Raw genomic sequence first — 23,200 nt, forward strand, 5'->3', positions numbered from 1 at the left:
AAATACCACAGATAATGTAAATGAGAAACTGAACTACCAGAGTTGAGGAGTGTGTACACTGGTTCCTGGATAAGTTATACCCAAAGGTAAGGCAGGCATTCCCCTACCTTGGACTTGGCACAGAGATAGCACTTTGGCTGTAGAACGCTACCATGCCTCTTCCATTCCTTGTGATGCCATCTGTTTGACTGTCCTTCCATGGAACCAAACATTGCTATACAAAATGCCCCTCTTTGTTACACTGGAAACAAATCCTACGCTTGTTCCGTATGGGTGGTCCCCTTTTAAATTGGCCGGAATCTCGATCCCCATCCTGATAATGACACTTAAAACCCCATCACTGCTGGTCTGCGAAACTCGGACTTCAATAGCAGACACCAAACCCTCTAATTCAGTAAAAGATGTGCATTTATTAGTGAAGGTAATCCATGTGGCTGCATTTTCTCTAATATATTATTGAGTATTTGTATCTCTGACTTGCAGTTGCAAGACTGGAATGACCATATGCATTCATCTGTGTACCTCGGGAAAGTTTCATGAGGAAACTGTACTGGCCAAAATGTTCATGCTTGAGCAGCCTCTAAATATGAGGTGAAATGTCAGCCCAGTAACTGATTCCCACAACTCCCTCAATGTTGCACTTCCGTGTAAAATTCAACTGAAAACATGACTTAATACAGGGGGTACAATGCCTGATCAACAGCATTATTGGAGATGGCCAAAGTGTCAGCATCAAACATAAATTTGGTGATCCACAGGATTATTTCACCTGTCTTTAAATTCTAAATTGAAAGTTCCATTATAGCTAGAAGCAGTAACATATTTGGTAAGGTAATTTCCCAAATGAATTCCCTTCTCATCTTTAAAGGTGTCTAGCATTACTACTTACAGCAGTTATCTGTTGGTGGGAGAATCTTGTTCTCCAGCTATTGCTCCTAATTTGTCTAAATCCAGGTGGCTGACACCACTTAGCAAATCATGCACCTGCCCCTTTAACTGCGGAGCTAATGTAACCTGCTCAGGATAGAGATTACATTGTGGAATACCCCACAAGTGATTATCCCATTGGATCAATTGTGCCTGGATTGTATGTATTTGCTTATGCTGAAGCTGACTACTTTCTAAACACTCTACACTCTGACACAAGGAAGTCATGGTCGGAGCTCAGTCAGCAAGTGCAACATATACCTCCCCGGTGCAGTTGGTACTAATCACCAAGGGGTTGTCCACATGCAGACGAGCCACAAGTTCGGCCACGCTGCGCTTACTACATGGAAGCTGACATTCTTTTAATTCATAGATAAACTGTAGCTTCTTCAATAAGGACAAATTGAGACAGTCATGGGACCCCATGTTCAGCAGTGGATACCTGCAGACACACACCTCGTGGTGAATGACAGTATGAGGATAACCTCCCCCTTTAGTTCCAGGAAAATAACCATCCTCCATTACCAATCAAACATCCAGCAGGAAAAAGGGAAATTAATTGGAGGACTGGATGGATTGGGGTTCACATGAGTCTCCATTGTTTATTAAAATGTTTTTATTTAAGAAAAATAACTAAAATAGGATACATTAGTAGGATTACAAACAACACTCTGAAGTTTCAAATTTAAGACATTACACATGTTAGTTTAGTGACCATTTGAATAAGGCAATAGTTAAAGACAAAAACTGTGTCTTACACCAGTTCTTAGATTTTAGATTCAAAATTTCCATCTTCACAAACTGCAACTCAGAAAATGCTTCAACAAATGGCAAAATATAATTATTTGGAAACAAATGGCTCTTTAAGACATCACAGAAGCATAACTCGTCTCAAAGGTTAAAACTGAATAGCTATACTGGAGGACAGAGCAATTTATAGCTGCCTCGGTACCACTAGAAAAAGGAAATTCTTAAAATACTCAAAGTGCATCTAGATAATTTAATAAAGTAAACAGGTGCACTGATTTCTGGATCTGCCTTCAGCAGACAGTACAAGTTGCTTTAAATCTTGCCCCCCCCCCCCCCCCCCAATGAGCAGTTAAGTAATTAACTGAAATTAGTGTGCACAGATTGATATAACTGGTTTCAGACACAGTGAAATTTCTATTAAGGTATGTTGTAGAATATGCGTAAGTGATTCAGGAAGTGAATGTGCATGCATATGAGCTCAAGAATGCCCTTTATAAAGGAAAACCAGTAGTTAGTACTCAGAACCAACTTTTAGCAATAAATAAAAGGTGAGGAATGGTCACCCCATGACAACTTTAAAATAACAAACAGTTGGACAATTAAATCTATTAAGCAGTAACTAGCCCTGAGATGGAATAAATTTCTTTCACTCTCCAGCTCATAAATAGCCAGTGAACAAACACACAAAAAACGTTCCGAGCTCAGTAAGACTTAGTTTTACACAGTTTTGCTTGTTCCAGCCCGTGAGCCTCAAATGTGCCAACAGGCTATATTTTCACAAGTCTGGATGACATCTAAATATGATATGAGTGATTCACATAGAGCTGATCAGCATGTGGCCATTCAAATAGTGCTCAGCGGTATGTACAAGAAGAGCACTCATCCCATCAAACCCACAAACATGAAAATGTACAAAATTTTAGTACACATTTCAAATAGTAATTTACATAACTAGAGTGAAGGCAGCCCATCGGTAGCTGGCAGTGGTGCATTCCATGAGGCTGATATACAAATGCAGTGTTAACAGCCACAGTATGATGAGCATGCCCTAAGAGTCCAGGTCCTAAACAATCAGTGTGTCCCACAGTAGAAAACTGGAGCAGACTAAGGGAGCATCTAAATTCACTGCCATTCTCACTTAATACAATCACATGACCACAGTACTTGCACAAATCAGCGGACTCGTCAGATGATTCTCACCAAAAACTTAGTCTAAGGCTAAACATGGTCACACTTAAAACAGTGTTCTGGATTACCAAATCATAGAATCCACTGCTGAATGTGAGGAATTGAATAGAAATAAGAAGCTTCTCTGGTTGCGAGACATTACCCTAACCCGTTCCAAGGCAATGACACAAAGTATTAAGTCGTGCAACACAATCCAAATCAAGCAGTTTTGTGGATGAGAAAGCTCCTTGCATAATGTGACTTCCACAGAGAACAACCAACAGCAAATACAGATTGCCAAGACCACACCAGTGTTCCATCTTCCGTTAACACTTGCACCTGCAACTATTAACTCGACAGTACTTTTAAAGGACTACCAGTCACTCCAGTCTATCAATTTCAGATGAATGCCAGATACTGTCAATGTATGCTGTGCGGCTGTACCATACCCCATGGCGCCACAAGCTCCAAGGAAAAGAAATAACATACACCAGGTGCAGGGCAGGAAGTCAAAGAGGGAGCCTCTCATGGCTCAGATAGTAATAATAATAAAATCATATTAACATTATTTGTACTAGTATGTTAGTATTATTGTAGACAGTTAATTAATAGAAAAATCAATTAATAACAATATGTTGCTGTATTCTTTCTATCTCCTGCCCAGGATCTCTCTTCAAGGCATCCTCTTCGCATACACCATGTTGCTTCATTATTTTGTCGATATGCTTTTTCTGAAAGTTAAGTGGTCTACTTTATTTCTATCAGTAAGGTGACTTCCAATCAAAAATTATTCTTTGGCTGCTAATTATCTAACATTCTCAACAGATGTTGATATCAGTTTAATGATTTTCTTCCTATGCTATCACTGTTTCATTTGTTCTCATTCCAGCACTTACTTCAACATTACAGGTTTTTCAGTCTTGATATGATGATGCTGCTGCTGCTGCTCCATAAGTAATCTTTCTAGAACTTTGTCTTCTCTTGAGATCAGCAAGTAAAACCCATAGTTCCAATCCATAGAATAGGGCTGGTTCAGCCTGTCTGTAGCCTACGCTCTTTTTGTTCTGTTAGAAACATACTTGTCCCACCAAAAGGAATTAATGAAGTTAGGAAAGTAGTAAGTAGTGTGCCAAGGTAGGGTGGGTGTGTTTTTTAATAATTTTATCATAAATAAGCATTCTGTGAAACAAACAGTTTGATGTAACTGTTCCAGACATTTTATGATTCTGATCGTAATAGTAGCATGAGTGATGTGGCACTTAACAGTCCAGTTCCTACTTCCCCACACAGCTGATGTACACTGTATTGTGTCGCTTGATATGAACAACATTGATTTCATAGTTTGAAGTGTTAGCTGTGTTATTTTATTTGATTACACTACCATTATATGCATATGAAGATAATTAAGCTAGAAAATGATTGAAAACAATGGCATAGGAAGAAGGCTGAAGTTGAAGATCATAATGAATTTTCAAAGGCGTTGTCATTAATCAGTCTTAAAATTTTTGCTGCCTCCCATTGAAATGTACTATAGTGAACTCATCACCAAGAATTTTGAACTCAAAAGATAACAATTAACCAGAACTACGATTTAGTTGTTGGGAAGTACAACAGTTGGGCTTCATATATGTTATACATTTTATATAATATGGGAGGACTGTGACTGCTTAAATGTATTAGTTACAGTTTTTTATTTTTACCACAGGCCCAAGTTTACCCATTCAGCATGAATGTAAAAGAAGAGTTGGAGGAGGGTGTAAATAAAGAGGTAATTATACAATTTATATGACCACATGGAATTAATCATTGCTGAGTTGTGGTGAAAATAATGAGATGGTTATCAATTGTGTGTGTGTGTGTATTCACTTTAGCAGTCCTGTGTTTACTTTAAGGTAAAGATGACAAGACTTAAGGTATGCCACAGGTTGGAAATGAGGAAACAGGTAAAGTAGAACATTTTGTTACAGTATACCCATATGGATTTAAACATTGCCTTTGAGCAGGTGAAGTAGTTTAGCTTGTGACTTCGTAGAATTGCTTCTTTACATTATAAGCAAAAATAAGAATTACATGAGATTGCATTTATGAAGTTAAATGAAAATTGGTACCAAGTTTCAAGCTATGGTTTCCTGTTTTGATGAGTAGTTCTCTTAATAGTTCTGTGTATGTGAACTCCAGCATTGTATGTTTTTATTTGGCATGCGATACTGGTGTGACAGTTACAGAATTATTCAAGTAAAACCTACACAAAGTAGTGAAGAAAAGGGAGGTGATCATAACATACTGAGTAGAGACTAAGATGTCTGTGCCTACACTGCAGGTGTTGTGGACAGGCAGTCTTGTGAAGTACTTTTGAGCAGTTACCTGAAAGCTGTGGGAAGCTGCTAGTATAGCAGCCCACACAAAATTTTAATACTTTAGACCTTGTAACTATGAACAGGCATGTCCTTACAGATGGTATTAGTGCACAGAGGGGTTAGTGATCATGATGCCAGTGCAACAACAATAGTAAATGAAGTTACTGAATCTTTCAAGAAGGCTAGTTGAATAGATTTGCTAGAAAGAGTTGGGCTAGTAGTTGTTAGCATCCCATGTAGGCAATGAGTGAATATCATTTACCTCCAGTATGATTTACATAGAGAAATATTTGCAAATGTTAAATGGTCTGTAAATCACACACTGAAAAAGTATGTGGTGAGTAACTGGATTACAGACAGAAAAGACCCACATGACAAAGTGTAGTTAGAAGATTCAGGTACACAAAAAATGGCGCTGAACTGGCCCCTCTCTGCCATCCGAATTGTTCATTTATGGAACAGTGGTTTGTCGCACGTATAGAAAAAGGCAGAGGTCAGTCCAGTCTGTTAGAAAAGTCACAGGAAATATATGCAAAACTACAGACATACCTAGTTGGTGTAAAAATCTTCTTGAATGATTTTGTAATTCTGTATGATGGTTCTTGAAAAAAAAAAAATTCATCTGCAAGAATGGAAATGGATCCCATAATTACTGGTCATGTGAAACTATTTAATCTGCTTATTTACAGTGCTGCCACAATGCAGTCAGCCTGTAAAATGAGACCATAGTTCTGAAGCAGTATCTGTGGGAAAGCTAGCAAAATTGATGGGCCTTTCAATGACACAGCACTTCTGTTATGCAGTTAGTCATTACTTTATGCCTTTAGAACTGAATGGTACAAATTGATAGGTGTGAAGTACCTACCATTGCCACATTGTAAACTGTAAAAGTACCTACTCTTGTGATGGTGTCCAACAGTCATAGCTAATACACAAAACATAAGGAATGAAAATGAATGTTTGCATAACTGCCTACTTATTTGTGGCAAAAGTATTTTAACTATAGTTATATGTTGGCAATATAAAAATATTATTGAGTCTGAGAATCCTACTTTGACTACTGTTTGGGCTTTACCACCAATAGCATAGGCTTTCATTTATTGCACAAATTTCATCCATATTCATTCTTGCCCTTCGTCTCCCCTCCACTCTTCTGACTCTACCATACCAGAGGTGTGTAATCTGTCTTTTCAGTGTACATTCCATGGCTTGCTAAATATTTCATGGGTTTCTGTTCAAGGTTTCAGCCAGCTTTGTTCAAAGAGTATTTTGAACAGGACAATTTTCTTGGAGGGCATTACATTCAGGAACTACAAATACATCAAGAATTTACTGTTCAATATTTTGATGGTAGTATGGTCTTTACTTTTTATTCAGTCAGTTTTCTGTATCTCCGCACTGACTAGCATGAATTCATCAGAGGACCTCAAACTATTGCCTAGCCTAAAAAAGCTAGCTTTGAGCAGTGCATCCCAGACCCATCAAGTATTCCTACAATTCTCCACACATGTCTAGCAGTCTGCAGTCGGGACAGTCAAAGAATCTATGAAGCCTTTGGTTGAGACCCTCCGCTCACTCCAAACCAAACGACTCGAATCAATTCTGGAATGCTGATACAAATTGTGTACTGCAAGCACTCCATGTGTGGCTCAGGGGATCTTCGCCATTTGTGCTACTTGTCCATATAAACTGAAGATCACATCAGAACCCAAATGATAGGCATTATTGGTGCCAACATGAGACACAATTTGGAGACAGCTGTACCGTGCATGTTTGATAGCCACAGGCAGGAGATTCTCCACATCTTGGATGAGGCTCCCTGGCAGACATATTCAGTACATGTAGGATTCATTTCCAGGCATGAACACCATTTCCCTAAGGAGTTCCATAATGAATTTAATGTTGGAGCTCCTGGTTGACAAGCAATTCTTTCCCCACCTGTTGCTGTTTGGACCCTGGTGAATGAACACTTGCCAGTCCACTCACAGGATCAATGGGTGAGGCCAGCCTCCATATTCACTCTCTGCCTCAGTGCTAACAGTTACCACCCATCCCTCGCCATCTGGTGAGGACAACTTGGACAAGTTGGCCACATTGGGTACACCACAAGGTGTCTTGACAGCAGGTGTCTTCTCCATCTCACTGTCTTACTTACTCTTCTCCTTGCCTCCTTCTTCTCCTTGCCTCCTTCTTCTCCTTGCCTCCTTCTTCTCCTTGCCTCCTTCTTCTCCTTGCCTCCTTCTTCTCCTTGCCTCCTTCTTCTCCTTGCCTCCTTCTTCTCCTTGCCTCCTTCTTCTCCTTGCCTCCTTCTTCTCCTTGCCTCCTTCTTCTCCTTGCCTCCTTCTTCTCCTTGCCTCCTTCTTCTCCTTGCCTCCTTCTTCTCCTTGCCTTGCTCTTCTCCTTGCCTTGCTCTTCTCCTTGCCTTGCTCTTCTCCTTGCCTTGCTCTTCTCCTTGCCTTGCTCTTCTCCTTGCCTTGCTCTTCTCCTTGCCTTGCTCTTCTCCTTGCCTTGCTCTTCTCCTTGCCTTGCTCTTCTCCTTGCCTTGCTCTTCTCCTTGCCTTGCTCTTCTCCTTGCCTTGCTCTTCTCCTTGCCTTGCTCTTCTCCTTGCCTTGCTCTTCTCCTTGCCTTGCTCTTCTCCTTGCCTTGCTCTACTCCTTGCCTTGCTCTACTCCTTGCCTTGCTCTACTCCTTGCCTTGCTCTACTCCTTGCCTTGCTCTACTCCTTGCCTTGCTCTACTCCTTGCCTTGCTCTACTCCTTGCCTTGCTCTACTCCTTGCCTTGCTCTACTCCTTGCCTTGCTCTACTCCTTGCCTTGCTCTCCTCCTTGCCTTGCTCTCCTCCTTGCCTTGCTCTCCTCCTCGCCTTGCTCTACTCCTCGCCTTGCTCTCCTCCTCGCCTTGCTCTCCTCCTTGCCTTGCTCTCCTCCTCGCCTTGCTCTACTCCTCGCCTTGCTCTCCTCCTCGCCTTGCTCTCCTCCTCGCCTTGCTCTCCTCCTCGCCTTGCTCTTCTCCTCGCCTTGCTCTTCTCCTCGCCTTGCTCTTCTCCTCGCCTTGCTCTTCTCCTCGCCTTGCTCTTCTCCTCGCCTTGCTCTTCTCCTCGCCTTGCTCTTCTCCTCGCCTTGCTCTTCTCCTCGCCCTGCTCTTCTCCTCGCCCTGCTCTTCTCCTCGCCCTGCTCTTCTCCTCGCCCTGCTCTTCTCCTCGCCCTGCTCTTCTCCTCGCCCTGCTCTTCTCCTCGCCCTGCTCTTCTCCTCGCCCTGCTCTTCTCCTCGCCCTGCTCTTCTCCTCGCCCTGCTCTTCTCCTCGCCCTGCTCTTCTCCTCGCCCTGCTCTTCTCCTCGCCCTGCTCTTCTCCTCGCCCTGCTCTTCTCCTCGCCCTGCTCTTCTCCTCGCCCTGCTCTTCTCCTCGCCCTGCTCTTCTCCTCGCCCTGCTCTTCTCCTCGCCCTGCTCTTCTCCTCGCCCTGCTCTTCTCCTCGCCCTGCTCTTCTCCTCGCCCTGCTCTTCTCCTCGCCCTGCTCTTCTCCTCGCCCTGCTCTTCTCCTCGCCCTGCTCTTCTCCTCGCCCTGCTCTTCTCCTCGCCCTGCTCTTCTCCTCGCCCTGCTCTTCTCCTCGCCCTGCTCTTCTCCTCGCCCTGCTCTTCTCCTCGCCCTGCTCTTCTCCTCGCCCTGCTCTTCTCCTCGCCCTGCTCTTCTCCTCGCCCTGCTCTTCTCCTCGCCCTGCTCTTCTCCTCGCCCTGCTCTTCTCCTCGCCCTGCTCTTCTCCTCGCCCTGCTCTTCTCCTCGCCCTGCTCTTCTCCTCGCCCTGCTCTTCTCCTCGCCCTGCTCTTCTCCTCGCCCTGCTCTTCTCCTCGCCCTGCTCTTCTCCTCGCCCTGCTCTTCTCCTCGCCCTGCTCTTCTCCTCGCCCTGCTCTTCTCCTCGCCCTGCTCTTCTCCTCGCCCTGCTCTCCTCCTCGCCCTGCTCTCCTCCTCGCCCTGCTCTCCTCCTCGCCCTGCTCTCCTCCTCGCCCTGCTCTCCTCCTCGCCCTGCTCTCCTCCTCGCCCTGCTCTCCTCCTCGCCCTGCTCTCCTCCTCGCCCTGCTCTCCTCCTCGCCCTGCTCTCCTCCTCGCCCTGCTCTCCTCCTCGCCCTGCTCTCCTCCTCGCCCTGCTCTCCTCCTCGCCCTGCTCTCCTCCTCGCCCTGCTCTCCTCCTCGCCCTGCTCTCCTCCTCGCCCTGCTCTCCTCCTCGCCCTGCTCTCCTCCTCGCCCTGCTCTCCTCCTCGCCCTGCTCTCCTCCTCGCCCTGCTCTCCTCCTCGCCCTGCTCTCCTCCTCGCCCTGCTCTCCTCCTCGCCCTGCTCTCCTCCTCGCCCTGCTCTCCTCCTCGCCCTGCTCTCCTCCTCGCCCTGCTCTCCTCCTCGCCCTGCTCTCCTCCTCGCCCTGCTCTCCTCCTCGCCCTGCTCTCCTCCTCGCCCTGCTCTCCTCCTCGCCCTGCTCTCCTCCTCGCCCTGCTCTCCTCCTCGCCCTGCTCTCCTCCTCGCCCTGCTCTCCTCCTCGCCCTGCTCTCCTCCTCGCCCTGCTCTCCTCCTCGCCCTGCTCTCCTCCTCGCCCTGCTCTCCTCCTCGCCCTGCTCTCCTCCTCGCCCTGCTCTCCTCCTCGCCCTGCTCTCCTCCTCGCCCTGCTCTCCTCCTCGCCCTGCTCTCCTCCTCGCCCTGCTCTCCTCCTCGCCCTGCTCTCCTCCTCGCCCTGCTCTCCTCCTCGCCCTGCTCTCCTCCTCGCCCTGCTCTCCTCCTCGCCCTGCTCTCCTCCTCGCCCTGCTCTCCTCCTCGCCCTGCTCTCCTCCTCGCCCTGCTCTCCTCCTCGCCCTGCTCTCCTCCTCGCCCTGCTCTCCTCCTCGCCCTGCTCTCCTCCTCGCCCTGCTCTCCTCCTCGCCCTGCTCTCCTCCTCGCCCTGCTCTCCTCCTCGCCCTGCTCTCCTCCTCGCCCTGCTCTCCTCCTCGCCCTGCTCTCCTCCTCGCCCTGCTCTCCTCCTCGCCCTGCTCTCCTCCTCGCCCTGCTCTCCTCCTCGCCCTGCTCTCCTCCTCGCCCTGCTCTCCTCCTCGCCCTGCTCTCCTCCTCGCCCTGCTCTCCTCCTCGCCCTGCTCTCCTCCTCGCCCTGCTCTCCTCCTCGCCCTGCTCTCCTCCTCGCCCTGCTCTCCTCCTCGCCCTGCTCTCCTCCTCGCCCTGCTCTCCTCCTCGCCCTGCTCTCCTCCTCGCCCTGCTCTCCTCCTCGCCCTGCTCTCCTCCTCGCCCTGCTCTCCTCCTCGCCCTGCTCTCCTCCTCGCCCTGCTCTCCTCCTCGCCCTGCTCTCCTCCTCGCCCTGCTCTCCTCCTCGCCCTGCTCTCCTCCTCGCCCTGCTCTCCTCCTCGCCCTGCTCTCCTCCTCGCCCTGCTCTCCTCCTCGCCCTGCTCTCCTCCTCGCCCTGCTCTCCTCCTCGCCCTGCTCTCCTCCTCGCCCTGCTCTCCTCCTCGCCCTGCTCTCCTCCTCGCCCTGCTCTCCTCCTCGCCCTGCTCTCCTCCTCGCCCTGCTCTCCTCCTCGCCCTGCTCTCCTCCTCGCCCTGCTCTCCTCCTCGCCCTGCTCTCCTCCTCGCCCTGCTCTCCTCCTCGCCCTGCTCTCCTCCTCGCCCTGCTCTCCTCCTCGCCCTGCTCTCCTCCTCGCCCTGCTCTCCTCCTCGCCCTGCTCTCCTCCTCGCCCTGCTCTCCTCCTCGCCCTGCTCTCCTCCTCGCCCTGCTCTCCTCCTCGCCCTGCTCTCCTCCTCGCCCTGCTCTCCTCCTCGCCCTGCTCTCCTCCTCGCCCTGCTCTCCTCCTCGCCCTGCTCTCCTCCTCGCCCTGCTCTCCTCCTCGCCCTGCTCTCCTCCTCGCCCTGCTCTCCTCCTCGCCCTGCTCTCCTCCTCGCCCTGCTCTCCTCCTCGCCCTGCTCTCCTCCTCGCCCTGCTCTCCTCCTCGCCCTGCTCTCCTCCTCGCCCTGCTCTCCTCCTCGCCCTGCTCTCCTCCTCGCCCTGCTCTCCTCCTCGCCCTGCTCTCCTCCTCGCCCTGCTCTCCTCCTCGCCCTGCTCTCCTCCTCGCCCTGCTCTCCTCCTCGCCCTGCTCTCCTCCTCGCCCTGCTCTCCTCCTCGCCCTGCTCTCCTCCTCGCCCTGCTCTCCTCCTCGCCCTGCTCTCCTCCTCGCCCTGCTCTCCTCCTCGCCCTGCTCTCCTCCTCGCCCTGCTCTCCTCCTCGCCCTGCTCTCCTCCTCGCCCTGCTCTCCTCCTCGCCCTGCTCTCCTCCTCGCCCTGCTCTCCTCCTCGCCCTGCTCTCCTCCTCGCCCTGCTCTCCTCCTCGCCCTGCTCTCCTCCTCGCCCTGCTCTCCTCCTCGCCCTGCTCTCCTCCTCGCCCTGCTCTCCTCCTCGCCCTGCTCTCCTCCTCGCCCTGCTCTCCTCCTCGCCCTGCTCTCCTCCTCGCCCTGCTCTCCTCCTCGCCCTGCTCTCCTCCTCGCCCTGCTCTCCTCCTCGCCCTGCTCTCCTCCTCGCCCTGCTCTCCTCCTCGCCCTGCTCTCCTCCTCGCCCTGCTCTCCTCCTCGCCCTGCTCTCCTCCTCGCCCTGCTCTCCTCCTCGCCCTGCTCTCCTCCTCGCCCTGCTCTCCTCCTCGCCCTGCTCTCCTCCTCGCCCTGCTCTCCTCCTCGCCCTGCTCTCCTCCTCGCCCTGCTCTCCTCCTCGCCCTGCTCTCCTCCTCGCCCTGCTCTCCTCCTCGCCCTGCTCTCCTCCTCGCCCTGCTCTCCTCCTCGCCCTGCTCTCCTCCTCGCCCTGCTCTCCTCCTCGCCCTGCTCTCCTCCTCGCCCTGCTCTCCTCCTCGCCCTGCTCTCCTCCTCGCCCTGCTCTCCTCCTCGCCCTGCTCTCCTCCTCGCCCTGCTCTCCTCCTCGCCCTGCTCTCCTCCTCGCCCTGCTCTCCTCCTCGCCCTCGCCTCCTCCTCCGCCTCCGCCTCCTCTCCTCCGCCTCCGCCTCCTCTCCTCCGCCTCCGCCTCCTCTCCTCCTCCTCCGCCTCCGCCTCCTCCTCCTCCTCCTCCTTGCCTCTGCCTCCTCCTCCTCCTCCTTGCCTCTGCCTCCTCCTCCTCCTCCTCCTTGCCTCTGCCTCCTCCTCCTCCTCCTCCTTGCCTCTGCCTCCTCCTCCTCCTCCTCCTTGCCTCTGCCTCCTCCTCCTCCTCCTTGCCTCTGCCTCCTTGCCTCTGCCTCCTCCTCCTCCTCCTCCTCCTTGCCTCTGCCTCCTTGCCTCTGCCTCCTCCTCCTCCTCCTCCTCCTTGCCTCTGCCTCCTTGCCTCTGCCTCCTCCTCCTCCTCCTCCTCCTTGCCTCTGCCTCCTTGCCTCTGCCTCCTCCTCCTCCTCCTCCTCCTTGCCTCTGCCTCCTTGCCTCTGCCTCCTCCTCCTCCTGGTCTCCGCTTCGGCGTTTGAGACAGTATGTTCTTTCTTTCCCTCTCTCCTTTCTTTTTCCTCTTCTTCCTTCCTCCCTGTGCGTGCCTGAAGGCCGACCCACGCATGTGCACGCATAGCTGGTGACGGGGTAATGCGTAATTCCCCGCCCTGGGTAGACAAGTAAGGCACGCACGTACCCCCTGGTAAAGGCCAGGCCCAGGCAGGAGTAATTGCCTGAGATGACACCTTCTGACCATGCCGATTGGTCCCTCCGTTCGTTTCTCGGGAGGTGTGACCTGAGGTGTGAACAATCACCTAAGGCGGGAGTGCCCTCTGAGAGGGTCCCCACAAGGAAGGAGCGCGCCATCGGACATGCTGGCAATCATGGGGGATTCCTCCGCAATGGATTTCTCTTCTTCTTCTCCTCTCTCGACTTCTGCCCACAAATGGAAACTTGACCAGCCACCATTGACAAAAGTACTACCCGCCTGCCCCACAGTTCCTCGTAGTTTCTCGATCTGAGGACGGAAAGGATTTTTCCTCTGTCAACCCTTTCGTTATCTAGAAGGGCGTAGATGCCATAGCCGGATCTGTCAAGTCTTGTACCAGGTTGCGTAATGGTACCTTGTTACTAGAAAGTGAGAGCACCTTTCAAGCACAAAAACTGCTTCGGGCCACACTCCTGTACACATTCTCTGTCCGGGTGGAGGCTCACCGCACTTTGAATTCGTTTCGTGGTGTGGTATATACTAGATCACTTGACGGATTGACTGATGAGGAGATTCAGTCTTTCCTCGCTGAGCAGGGCGTGACTGCTGTCCATACGGGCATGAAAAAGGTCAACAATGACCTTGTACCGACCTGGACACTTTTCTTGACCTTTGATAGTGTTCAGCTGCCGTCGCACATCTAGGTGGGCTACGAGGTTGTTTCTGTTCGCCCCTATGTCCCGACACCTACGCGCTGCTACCAGTGTCAGTGATTTAATCACACTCGCCATTCTTGTTCCAATGAGGCTACGTGTGTGACTTGTGGCAGGGATGCCCATGAGGGTGACTGTCCACCTCCGTCTCCTGGTTGTGTGAACTGTCGCGGTGACCATGCAGCGTCCCCCCGTGACTGTCCCGTCTACAAGGAAGAACGCTGTATCCAAGAAATTCAGGTCAAAGAGAAAGTCCTCCACCTCGGCTGCTCGCAAGCTATTTGCTAGTAGGAAGCCCACGTTGCTCCCAGCGGGGAAGTACAGTACTGTCCTCGCCTCTCCTCGGACTACCAGGGAGGTGGCGACGCAGGCATGTGATCTGACCTTCAGCACTACGGTCGTTGGTTCGGCCAGTGCTAAGATCGCCCGGTCGACGTCTCCTCTTCCTCCCATTGCCCCTCCGACACAAGCACCTTTATCAGCTTCTGCCAGGACGAAGACCCAGAAGTCAGAAGCACGGCCTTCAAGAAAGAACCGTTTCGTGCAGACCTTCTACGTACCTCGAACCCTCAGCCATCGACCAATCCTTCCACAAAACGGCGTTCCAAGAAGGCTCGTAGGAAGCACAGTTTTCCTTCCCCGCCATGGCGCATTTCTGCTCCTGCGCCCCCCCAGCGGTTGCCGTCGTCCGTTTCGCCTGGCCGCACCGCTGGTAGCCGAACATCTGGCCGTTCTCCAGCAGAGGAAGCTCCCCGTTCCTGCCATCTTCACAAGATGGCCGATGAACCTATAGAACAAATGGACGATGACTGTCCGCCTCCTGCTACCGGCGGCAGTGCTCGCTCGAAGCCGGCACTCAGCGGCCTTCTAGATGACCCCTACTTGCATCTTCTTCTTCTCACGATGGCACTTATTCATTGGAATATTCGCAGCATTCGTTCAAACCGAGAGGACTTGAAATTGCTGCTCCGCTCGCACCGTCCGCTCGTCGTAGCCCTCCAGGAAACGATGCTACGCCCATGCGATCAAATTGCCTTGGCAAACTACACCTCTGAGCGTTTTGACTTACCCCTGTGGCAGGTATTCCGGCTCATGGAGGGGTTATGTTGCTGGTCCGGGATGATATCTACTATGATCCCATCACATTGCACACCAGCCTGCAGGCAGTTGCCGTCCGCATTACTCTCCCCAAGTTTACATTTTCCATCTGTACCGTTTACACTCCATTGTCGTCTGCCGTTACCAGGGCAGACATGCTGCAAATTATTGCTCAGCTTCCTGCGCCATTTTTGTTAACTTGAGACTCCAATGCTCAACATCCTCTTTGGGGCTCTCCAGCATCCTGTCCAAGGGGCTCCCTGTTAGCAGACGTTTTCAACCAGCTCATTCTTGTCTGCCTCAATACTGGCGCCCCTACTTTCCTTTCACACACCTCTCACACCTATTCCCGTTTAGACCTCTCTGTATATACTACCCAACTTGCACGCCGGTTTGAGTGGTATGCGCTTTCTGACACATATTCGAGCAACCACTTCCCGTGTGTTATCCATCTCCTGCATCATACCCCCTCTCCGTGCTCAACTAGTTGGAACATCTGCAAAGCAGACTGGGGGCTCTTCTCTTCCAGGGCGACCTTTCAGGATCAAACCTTCACAAGCTGCGATAGTCAGGCCGCACACACCTCACGGAAGTCATTCTCACTGCTGCTGATAATTCCATACCTCACACTACTTTTTCTCCACGCTGCGTACTGGTCCCCTGTTGGACCGCAGCATGTAGACACGCCTTACGTGCTCGTCGACGTGCTTTACGCACTTTTAAACGCCACCATACAGTGGCGAATTGTATCAATTATAAACAATTACGTGCGCAGTGTCGTCGTATTTTTAAAGAAAGCAAGAAAGCCAGCTGGGCTGCTTTCACAAGCACCTTCAATAGTTTTACTCCTCCTCCTGATGTCTGGGGTAGCCTGCGCCAGCTATCTGGCACTAGGGTCCACTCACCAGTTTCTGGCTCTACGGTCGCAAATGACGTCCTGGTGGCCCCTGAGTATGTCTCCAATGCCTTCGGCTGCTTTTTTGCAGAGGTTTCGAGCTCCTCTCATTACCCCCTTGTTTCCTCCCCCGAAGACTGGCAGAGGAGGCTCGGCCACCTAATTTCCACTCCTCGAATTGTGAAAATTACAATGCCCCATTCACCATGCGGGAACTCGAAAATGCACTTGCCCGGTCACGGTCCTCCGCTCCGGGGCCTGATTGTATTCATATTAAGATGCTGACGAACCTTTCTCCTGCGGGTGAAGATTTCCTTCTTCATACTTACAATCGCATCTGGATTGAGGGACATGTTCCTGCATGCTGGCGCGAGTCTATTGTTGTACCGATTCCTAAGCCGGGGAAGGACAAGCACTTGCCTTCCAGTTATCGACCCATCTCGCTTACCAGCTGTGTCTGTAAGGTGATGGAGCGAATGGTTAACTTCCGTTTGGTTTGGCTGCTCGAATCTCGACACCTACTTACCAATGTACAATGTGGATTTCGTAGGCACCGCTCTGCTGTTGACCATCTGGTTACCTTGTCAACCTTCATTATGAATAACTTCTTGCGGAAGCGCCCGACAGCGGCTGTGTTTTTTGATTTGGAGAAGGCTTACGACACCTGTTGGACGGCGGGCATTCTCCGCACCATGCATACATGGGGCTTTCGCGGTCGCCTCCCTCTTTTTATTCGTTCCTTTTTAATGGATCGACAGTTCAGGGTACGTGTATGTTCTGTCCTGTCAGACACCTTTCGCCAGGAGAATGGGGTGCCACAGGGCTCCGTTTTGAGCGTCACTCTCTTCGCCATAGCGATCAATCCAATAATGGATTGCCTCCCAGATGATGTATCAGGCTCCCTTTTCGTGGACGCTTTTACCATCTATTGCAGCGCACAGCGTACATGTTTCCTGGAGCGCTTTCTCCAGCGTTCTCTTGACCGTCTTCACTCCTGGAGTGTCGCCAATGGCTTCCGTTTTTCTGCCGAGAAAACGGTCTGTATTAACTTCTGGCGCTACAAAGAGTTTCTCCCACCGTCCTTATGACTCGGCCCCGTTGCTCTCCCATTCGTGGAGACAACAAAATTTTTAGGTCTTACATTTGACAGGAAACTTAGTTGGTCTCCACATGTGTCATATTTGGCTGCCCGTTGTACCCGTTCTCTAAATGCCCTCCGTGTTCTCAGTGGCACGTCGTGGGGATCGGATCGAGCCGTCCTACTTCGCCTATATCGGTCGATCGTCCGCTCCAAGCTGGATTATGGGTGCTTTGTATACTCCTCTGCATGGCCGTCCATCTTACACCGCCTCAACTCCATACAACATCGGGGTTTATGGCTTGCGATTGGAGCGTTTTATACTAGTCCCGACGAGAGTCTTCATGCTGAAGCCGGTGAATTGCCACTCACCTACCGGCGCGATATGCTGCTTTGTCGTTACGCCTGTCGGCTTCTGTAAATGCCTGACCACCCATCGTATCGTCCTTTTTTGACGATTCTCTCGACCCTCAATACGGGTTTTATGTCTCTGCCCTGCTACCCCTTGGAGTTCGCTTTTGTGGCCTCCTTCAACACCTTGATTTTTCACTCCCTGCAACCTTTAGAGTGGGCGAAAGCCACACGCCACCTTGGCTCCAGGCTCAGGTTCGCATTCACCTTGACCTCCGGTCGCTCCCAAAGGAGGTTACCCCTGGTTCAGTATACCACTCCCGTTTTATCGAACTTCGTTCGAAGTTCTTTAATATGACCTTCATTTATACAGATAGCTCTTTTATTGCCGGTGCACAAAGTTTCAAATACTGGCTACATGGCCATTGTTCGGTCTCCACAGCTGAGCCCTTTGCCCTCTACCAGGCTGTTTTTTATATCTGCCGCCACCGACATTCTCCTTATGTCATCTGCTCCAATTCTCTGAGCACCATCCAGAGCCTCAGTGATCCGTATCCGGTTCACCCTTTTGTGCACCGGATCCAACGCTCTCTTCAGCAGCTGGTGGACGACGGGTCTCCAGTTAGCTTTATGTGGGTTCCTGGCCATGTCGGTATCCCTGGGAACGAAGCTGCAGATGCCGTGGCCAAGGCTGTGGTCCTCCAGCCTCGGATGGCTCCTTGTTGTGTCCCTTCATCAGATTGTAGCACGGTCATTTGTCGGCGCATTTTATCGCTGTGGCATGCCGATTGGGCTGCACTTAGGGACAACAAGCTTCGGGCCTTGAAACCTCTTCCCGTAGCTTGGTCGTTCTTCTCGGCGGGAGGAGGTCGTTTTGGCCCGGCTACGAATTGGACACTGCTTGTTCAGCCATCGCCATCTGCTGACGGCAGTGCCTGCGCCGTTCTGTCCATGTGGGCAATTGCTGACGGTCCGCCACATTTTAACGTCATGTCCGGATTTTACTATGCTACGTCTTGATCTTGGCCTGCCATGTACTCTGGATGCCATTTTAGCGGATGACCCAGGAGCTGCTGCTCGCGTTCTTCATTTTATCAACTTGACACACCTGTCTAAGGACGTTTGATTATGCTGCAGTTTTTTAATCCTATGTCTGTTAATACGTCTTTTATAGTGTTGTCCCTTTTAGTTGCTGTTTTAACTTTGTGCCTCAAGGTACATTCCTAAATTAGTCAGGGTGCTAATGACCATTAGAGTTGTGCGCCCCAAAACCACAAAAAAAAAAGACTCAGGGGACAAAGGAAGTAGAGACTTTGGTTTTCTGTGGGCATTAATTTACATAAATGGGGAGAGTTGCTAGACACTGTAAAGCACGATACTACTACTTCAATAGTACCAGGTGAGTTTCTCACACTTCTAACTTTGCAGCTGTGAGAGGCAGCGAGGTTGAGCTGATCTGATGACTTCGACATGGTGCTACTTTCACGTTGATAGCTTTCTTTTTTATTGTAGACACAGCTTCTTTTGATTCTGACATGTTAACTAAGCAACCGTCACAGCCTATACCCACACAGTTCCGCAGGGACAGAGAAAGGCTTTCCATTCTCCTTAGAATTGTAGTACCTATACTTCACCAGTAATGCTACACTCATCTTGGAATCTCTTCCACTACATTCCTTGTCTTTATTGATGTCAATGAAACTCAAATATCTTTTGTGTAATTTGTCATCACCATCAACATATCTTGCAGCGAAACTCAGTTGGGCAGTGGGTGCTATGTCCGTAGCCTCATTGAAGATTATGCCGTAATAATGAGAATCTTCGATTTCCTCCAGTAATCTCGATAACATCACTGTTTCACAGCATGAATTAAGTTCCTTACACATTGTTTTACATATGTTAGTGGCATTTGCTTTAGTGGTCTCAAGGTGATGGTTGAGTTGCAGCTCTCCGTCAATTCTAAATCTTACAAGAGCTCTAAAGTTTCCCGTGTTACACACTATACTTTCACGATCATTATCATTTTCTAATAGACTCCCATTATCTGTATGACCACACAGGGGAATATTTTGCTTCCCATGAAATATGACTGTTGTTATTATAGGTACAAGATGGTCTCTGTTTTCCCTAATGGATTTATGACATTAAGTTTGCATTTCTAGTTTAGCGATTTAATTTTGCATCTGTTGATGTTTCAACATGGTACTGGAGTTGAGAGTGAGTCCCAAGGTCACCATCTTTACCAGTAAGTTTGGCAAACTTTGTTAGTGGTTCAATCATAAGTTTCTTGGTGATAATGGACTTCTTTCCTCCAGCCATTTTATTATTCACAAAAAGTAAACAGTTAATGCAAAGAAGTCCCTTTTTAACTTGGGAGAACACCAGCCATGGATACTATTTAAAATGATTATTATGTACTTGTCTACATTCAATCCGCCCTTCCTTGTTGTGCTTAGAACTAGGAAAGACAACCGTTTCTAGGTTTCCTTGGAGCTGTGAGAAGCTTGTGGTTTATATCAGTAATATCCTGATGGTGATACAGCCTATTAATTGCCAATATCTGTGTGATTAAAGGAATCGGTTGATGAACTTCGTTGTGAAACTTTCGACGAAATACTGGGCTCTGCTTTTACATCTGATGGGGTTTTGGCAGCTGAATGGTGACTAGAATCATCAAATGTTTCTACTTTTTTCTTTATTACGTAGCAATCAATTATATTATATTGTTATGATGTAGGTAAAATAAATGCAAATTATTCTCGAATAAATGCTTTATTCGCAATGAAAAATGCAACACAGGTACACTTAGCACTAAAACACTCTCCGCCATGCTCTCCATATTTCTAATATCACTAAGCACAATGCTGACTGAAGTCTGCAGTAATAACTAATAATGGAGTTGGTCACTTTTTATCACTTCTAAGTTATCGCGAAGTTTGTAGCTTTCAAACTGACTACCTGGCAGCGACTCTGCTTCTCAAATGTGTCTCGGTTGTTTTGAGAACATTCACTCTGAGCTAAGTTTTCAACAGGTGCTTGTCTAAGTCACATTGCAGTGGCAGCTACAGCAGAGTTAAGATTAACTTAGAAATTAGTAAATGATTGCAAGGCTCTCACATTCCCACAAACAAGGAAAATCTAAATACAGATACAGATAGAGAAAAGCTTACAATATTGGTTTCCACACAGAAAGACACAGTGAAAGGAAATTAACACAAATATATTTATGCACCTGCTAACACTGCAACTGCAGATGTGCTGTATTTTTTCCGCTTACATTATACCACTCAATTAGGTTTTTTTTATGGCAAATGCCATGAAAATCTTTCAGTTGAGTGGTCTAAAAACAGAATTTGTTATGCCACTGCTTTTATAGGGATACATTTGAGATACTGGATATGGTGGATGCAGAGAAAGTCCACCCATAAGATAGGAGATTTCAGAAAAATCAGGAAGAACAAATATGGATGTAACAAGAGGGAAATTGCTGTAAACTTTACTTTGGTGGCTTGCATGGATATTCACTGACAGCTATAATTGTACTGGGAGTGTGACTGAATCATTCCACCATTTGACTAGTAAAAGTGAAGGAGAGTAAACCAGCTGTGAGTTTGTACTCTAATGCACATAAAACAAGTGGTCACTGCTTTTTACATCAAAGGCCATTCCTTGTGCCTGTTCATTATCATGGAAAATTTGTCTTTAGTTTTGGGTTCCTAGGACAATGACAGTGGGTGCCCAGATGGCATATGTGAGTTTTTCTGTGACTTCTGAAGGATTGCTAGTGGTGCAAGCAAAATGATTATATTTATTTTTATTTGTAAAGATTTAGGACAAATTCACAATTACATTCAATCGTAAGAGAATTAAATTTGTAACTTACATAGCATACATAATTCACCACATCACTACCGTGACTGTGACACTGGAAAGAAGCCGAAAGTTGTCATGATATCTTACATGTCTTAAATTTTGTACGATAATGATATGGCACTGTTTTTCAGAATAAAGTTTTATTTAAGGAAAACTAGTGGACTTCTTGGCTTCACGGCTTCACCTGGGTAGGCATGTACTCCAATTCTAACCTCCTCGACCACCATTACCTTTCACTCCATGTGCCCACCCCCCCTTCCCATTCATTGGCTGAAAAGGTCAAGGTGATGGTATATTGATGTGATGTGAAATCGTAGATCTCTTCCCTCGCCCTCCCCCCCTCCCCCCTTCCCTGTGGTGCTTAAAGTGCTGGAATTTGGTCACATCTTTGCAATGCAGCACTAACCTCATCTGTAGAGACTGTGGATGAGTATCACCTGCAAATGCCCCATGTGCCTGTCCCCCCATCTGTGTCGACTGTGGAAAGCACCATACTTTGTGCTCCCCAGATTACACGTGTCCGGTGCCATACGACTCAGCTCAGCCATGTACTCACTCCATGCCTGTTGTCCGGATAACTGCTGACGTCTCACCTCACCTCACTCCGGCTTGCTGCACTGTACTGTACAAATCTAACACCTTCTCTCTCTCTCTCTCTCTCTCTCTCTCTCTCTCTCTCTCTCTCTCTCTCTATCTGTGGCCTCTTTAAATGGTCTCAGAATATGCGCAATTTTTCCTCCTGCAAGCTCATTATCATATCCTCACTATCTGTAAGCAGAGTCCTTTTCTGTCAGCAAAGCAGCGACTTCGGTATACTGTGTGTGTAAGGATTCCAGCACAGTGTAAAAGCTGTTCCAGCGTGTGCAGACCTCTTTTCTTAATGTACCTTACAAAGCATTTTGCAGTATTTATTGTTGATAGGATGTTCGGGACATGATTTAACAAGAAGTTATCTTCATCGAAAGTATGGCTAAGTGCTGTGTTTATACAATGAGCAGCACAAGGAATCCTTTCGTGATTTTCCAGAGTCTTTATTACATTAGCAACCTGGTCGGAGACAAAAACAAAACTATGCAACATGTGCGACGAAATGTCCCAATCAGCCATCCTCTCTTCAATTTCTTTCATAATATTTACTCTCGTTATCTTAACATCAGGGAATTTTGTTGTAAATAAAACATTGTTCATAAGAGACCAATCTGTGTTAATGTAATTTGTTGTAAGCATCAAACAGTGCACCTCAGTCCACATATAAACTGTCACAGCACTTATTTTTTTAATAACTTGCGCAATAACAGAAGGCATTATGCTGCTTCGCATTGCATCAGCTTCTTAGATTAGATTACATTAGATTAATACTTGTTCCATAGATCATGAATATGACACTTCGTAATGTTATGGAATGTGTCAGGTTAATAGATGATGTCTGTACAGGATGTTGCATTACACAAAATATTTCATGACACTAATGTTTAATTTGTTGTTACTGGTTTTTTCCCTTAATTTATATCTAAAATTCAGCCAATGAGTAGGAGGAGTTGTTCTCTAGAAATTATTTTAATTTATTTTTTAATGTTAGTTGGCTATCTGTCAGGCTTTTGATGCTGTTTGGTAGGTGACCAAAGACTTTTGTGACAGCATAATTTACCCCTTTCTGTACCATAGTCAGATTAAACCCTGCATAGTGAAGATCATCCTTTCTCCTGGTGGTATAGCAATACACACTGCTCTTACTTTTGAACTGGGTTGGATTAACAACAACAAATTTCATAAATGAATATATATACTGTGAGGTTACTGTGAGGATCCCTAGATCCTTAAATAGATGTCTGCAGGATTACTGTGGGTGGGCTCCAGCAATTATTCTGATTACACGTTTTTGAGCAATGAATACTTTTCTACTTAACGATGAATTACCCCCAGAATGATGCCATCTGAAAGCAGTGAATGAAAGTAGTCATAGTAAGCTAATTTACTGAGATTCTTATCACCAAAATTTGCAATAACCCTAATAGCATACATAGCTGATCTCGGGCATTTCAACAGACCATCAATGTGTAGTTTCCAGGTTGTCCTCTCATCAATGGACACACCTAAAAATTTTGAAAATTCTACCTTAGCTACAGACTTATGTCCAAAGTCTATATTTATTACTGGAGTTGTGCCATTTATTGTATGGAACTGTACATACTGTGTTTTATCAAAATTTAAAGAATCCGTTTGCTGAGAACCACTTAATAATTTTGTGAAAAACATAATTTACAATTACATCACTTAGTTCTTGGGTTTTGGATGTTATTACTATACTTGTATCATCAGCAAAAAGAACTAACTTTGCCTCTTCATCAATGTGGAATGGTAAGTCATTTATGTATATCAAGAACAC

General features: G+C 48.2%; 1 protein-coding gene across 6 annotated transcripts in view; it reads left to right on the forward strand.

Moving 5' to 3' along the window:
- LOC126281615 (zinc finger protein 93-like) overlaps nt 1-23,200 on the forward strand; it is a 147,520-nt gene that overhangs the window by 37,176 nt on the left and 87,144 nt on the right. For 4 of the 6 annotated variants that reach the window (XM_049980727.1, XM_049980734.1, XM_049980726.1 and 1 more), the window contains exon 3: nt 4,550-4,612. The exons of the other annotated variants lie outside the window; for them this stretch is intronic. In XM_049980727.1, coding sequence (XP_049836684.1) covers nt 4,550-4,612 — 63 coding nt within the window. The remainder of the gene's footprint in view (nt 1-4,549; nt 4,613-23,200) is intronic. 6 annotated transcript variants of the gene reach the window in all.

This window comes from Schistocerca gregaria, chromosome 7 (genome assembly GCF_023897955.1).
Source record: "Schistocerca gregaria isolate iqSchGreg1 chromosome 7, iqSchGreg1.2, whole genome shotgun sequence".
Taxonomy (NCBI): Eukaryota; Metazoa; Arthropoda; class Insecta; order Orthoptera; family Acrididae; genus Schistocerca; species Schistocerca gregaria.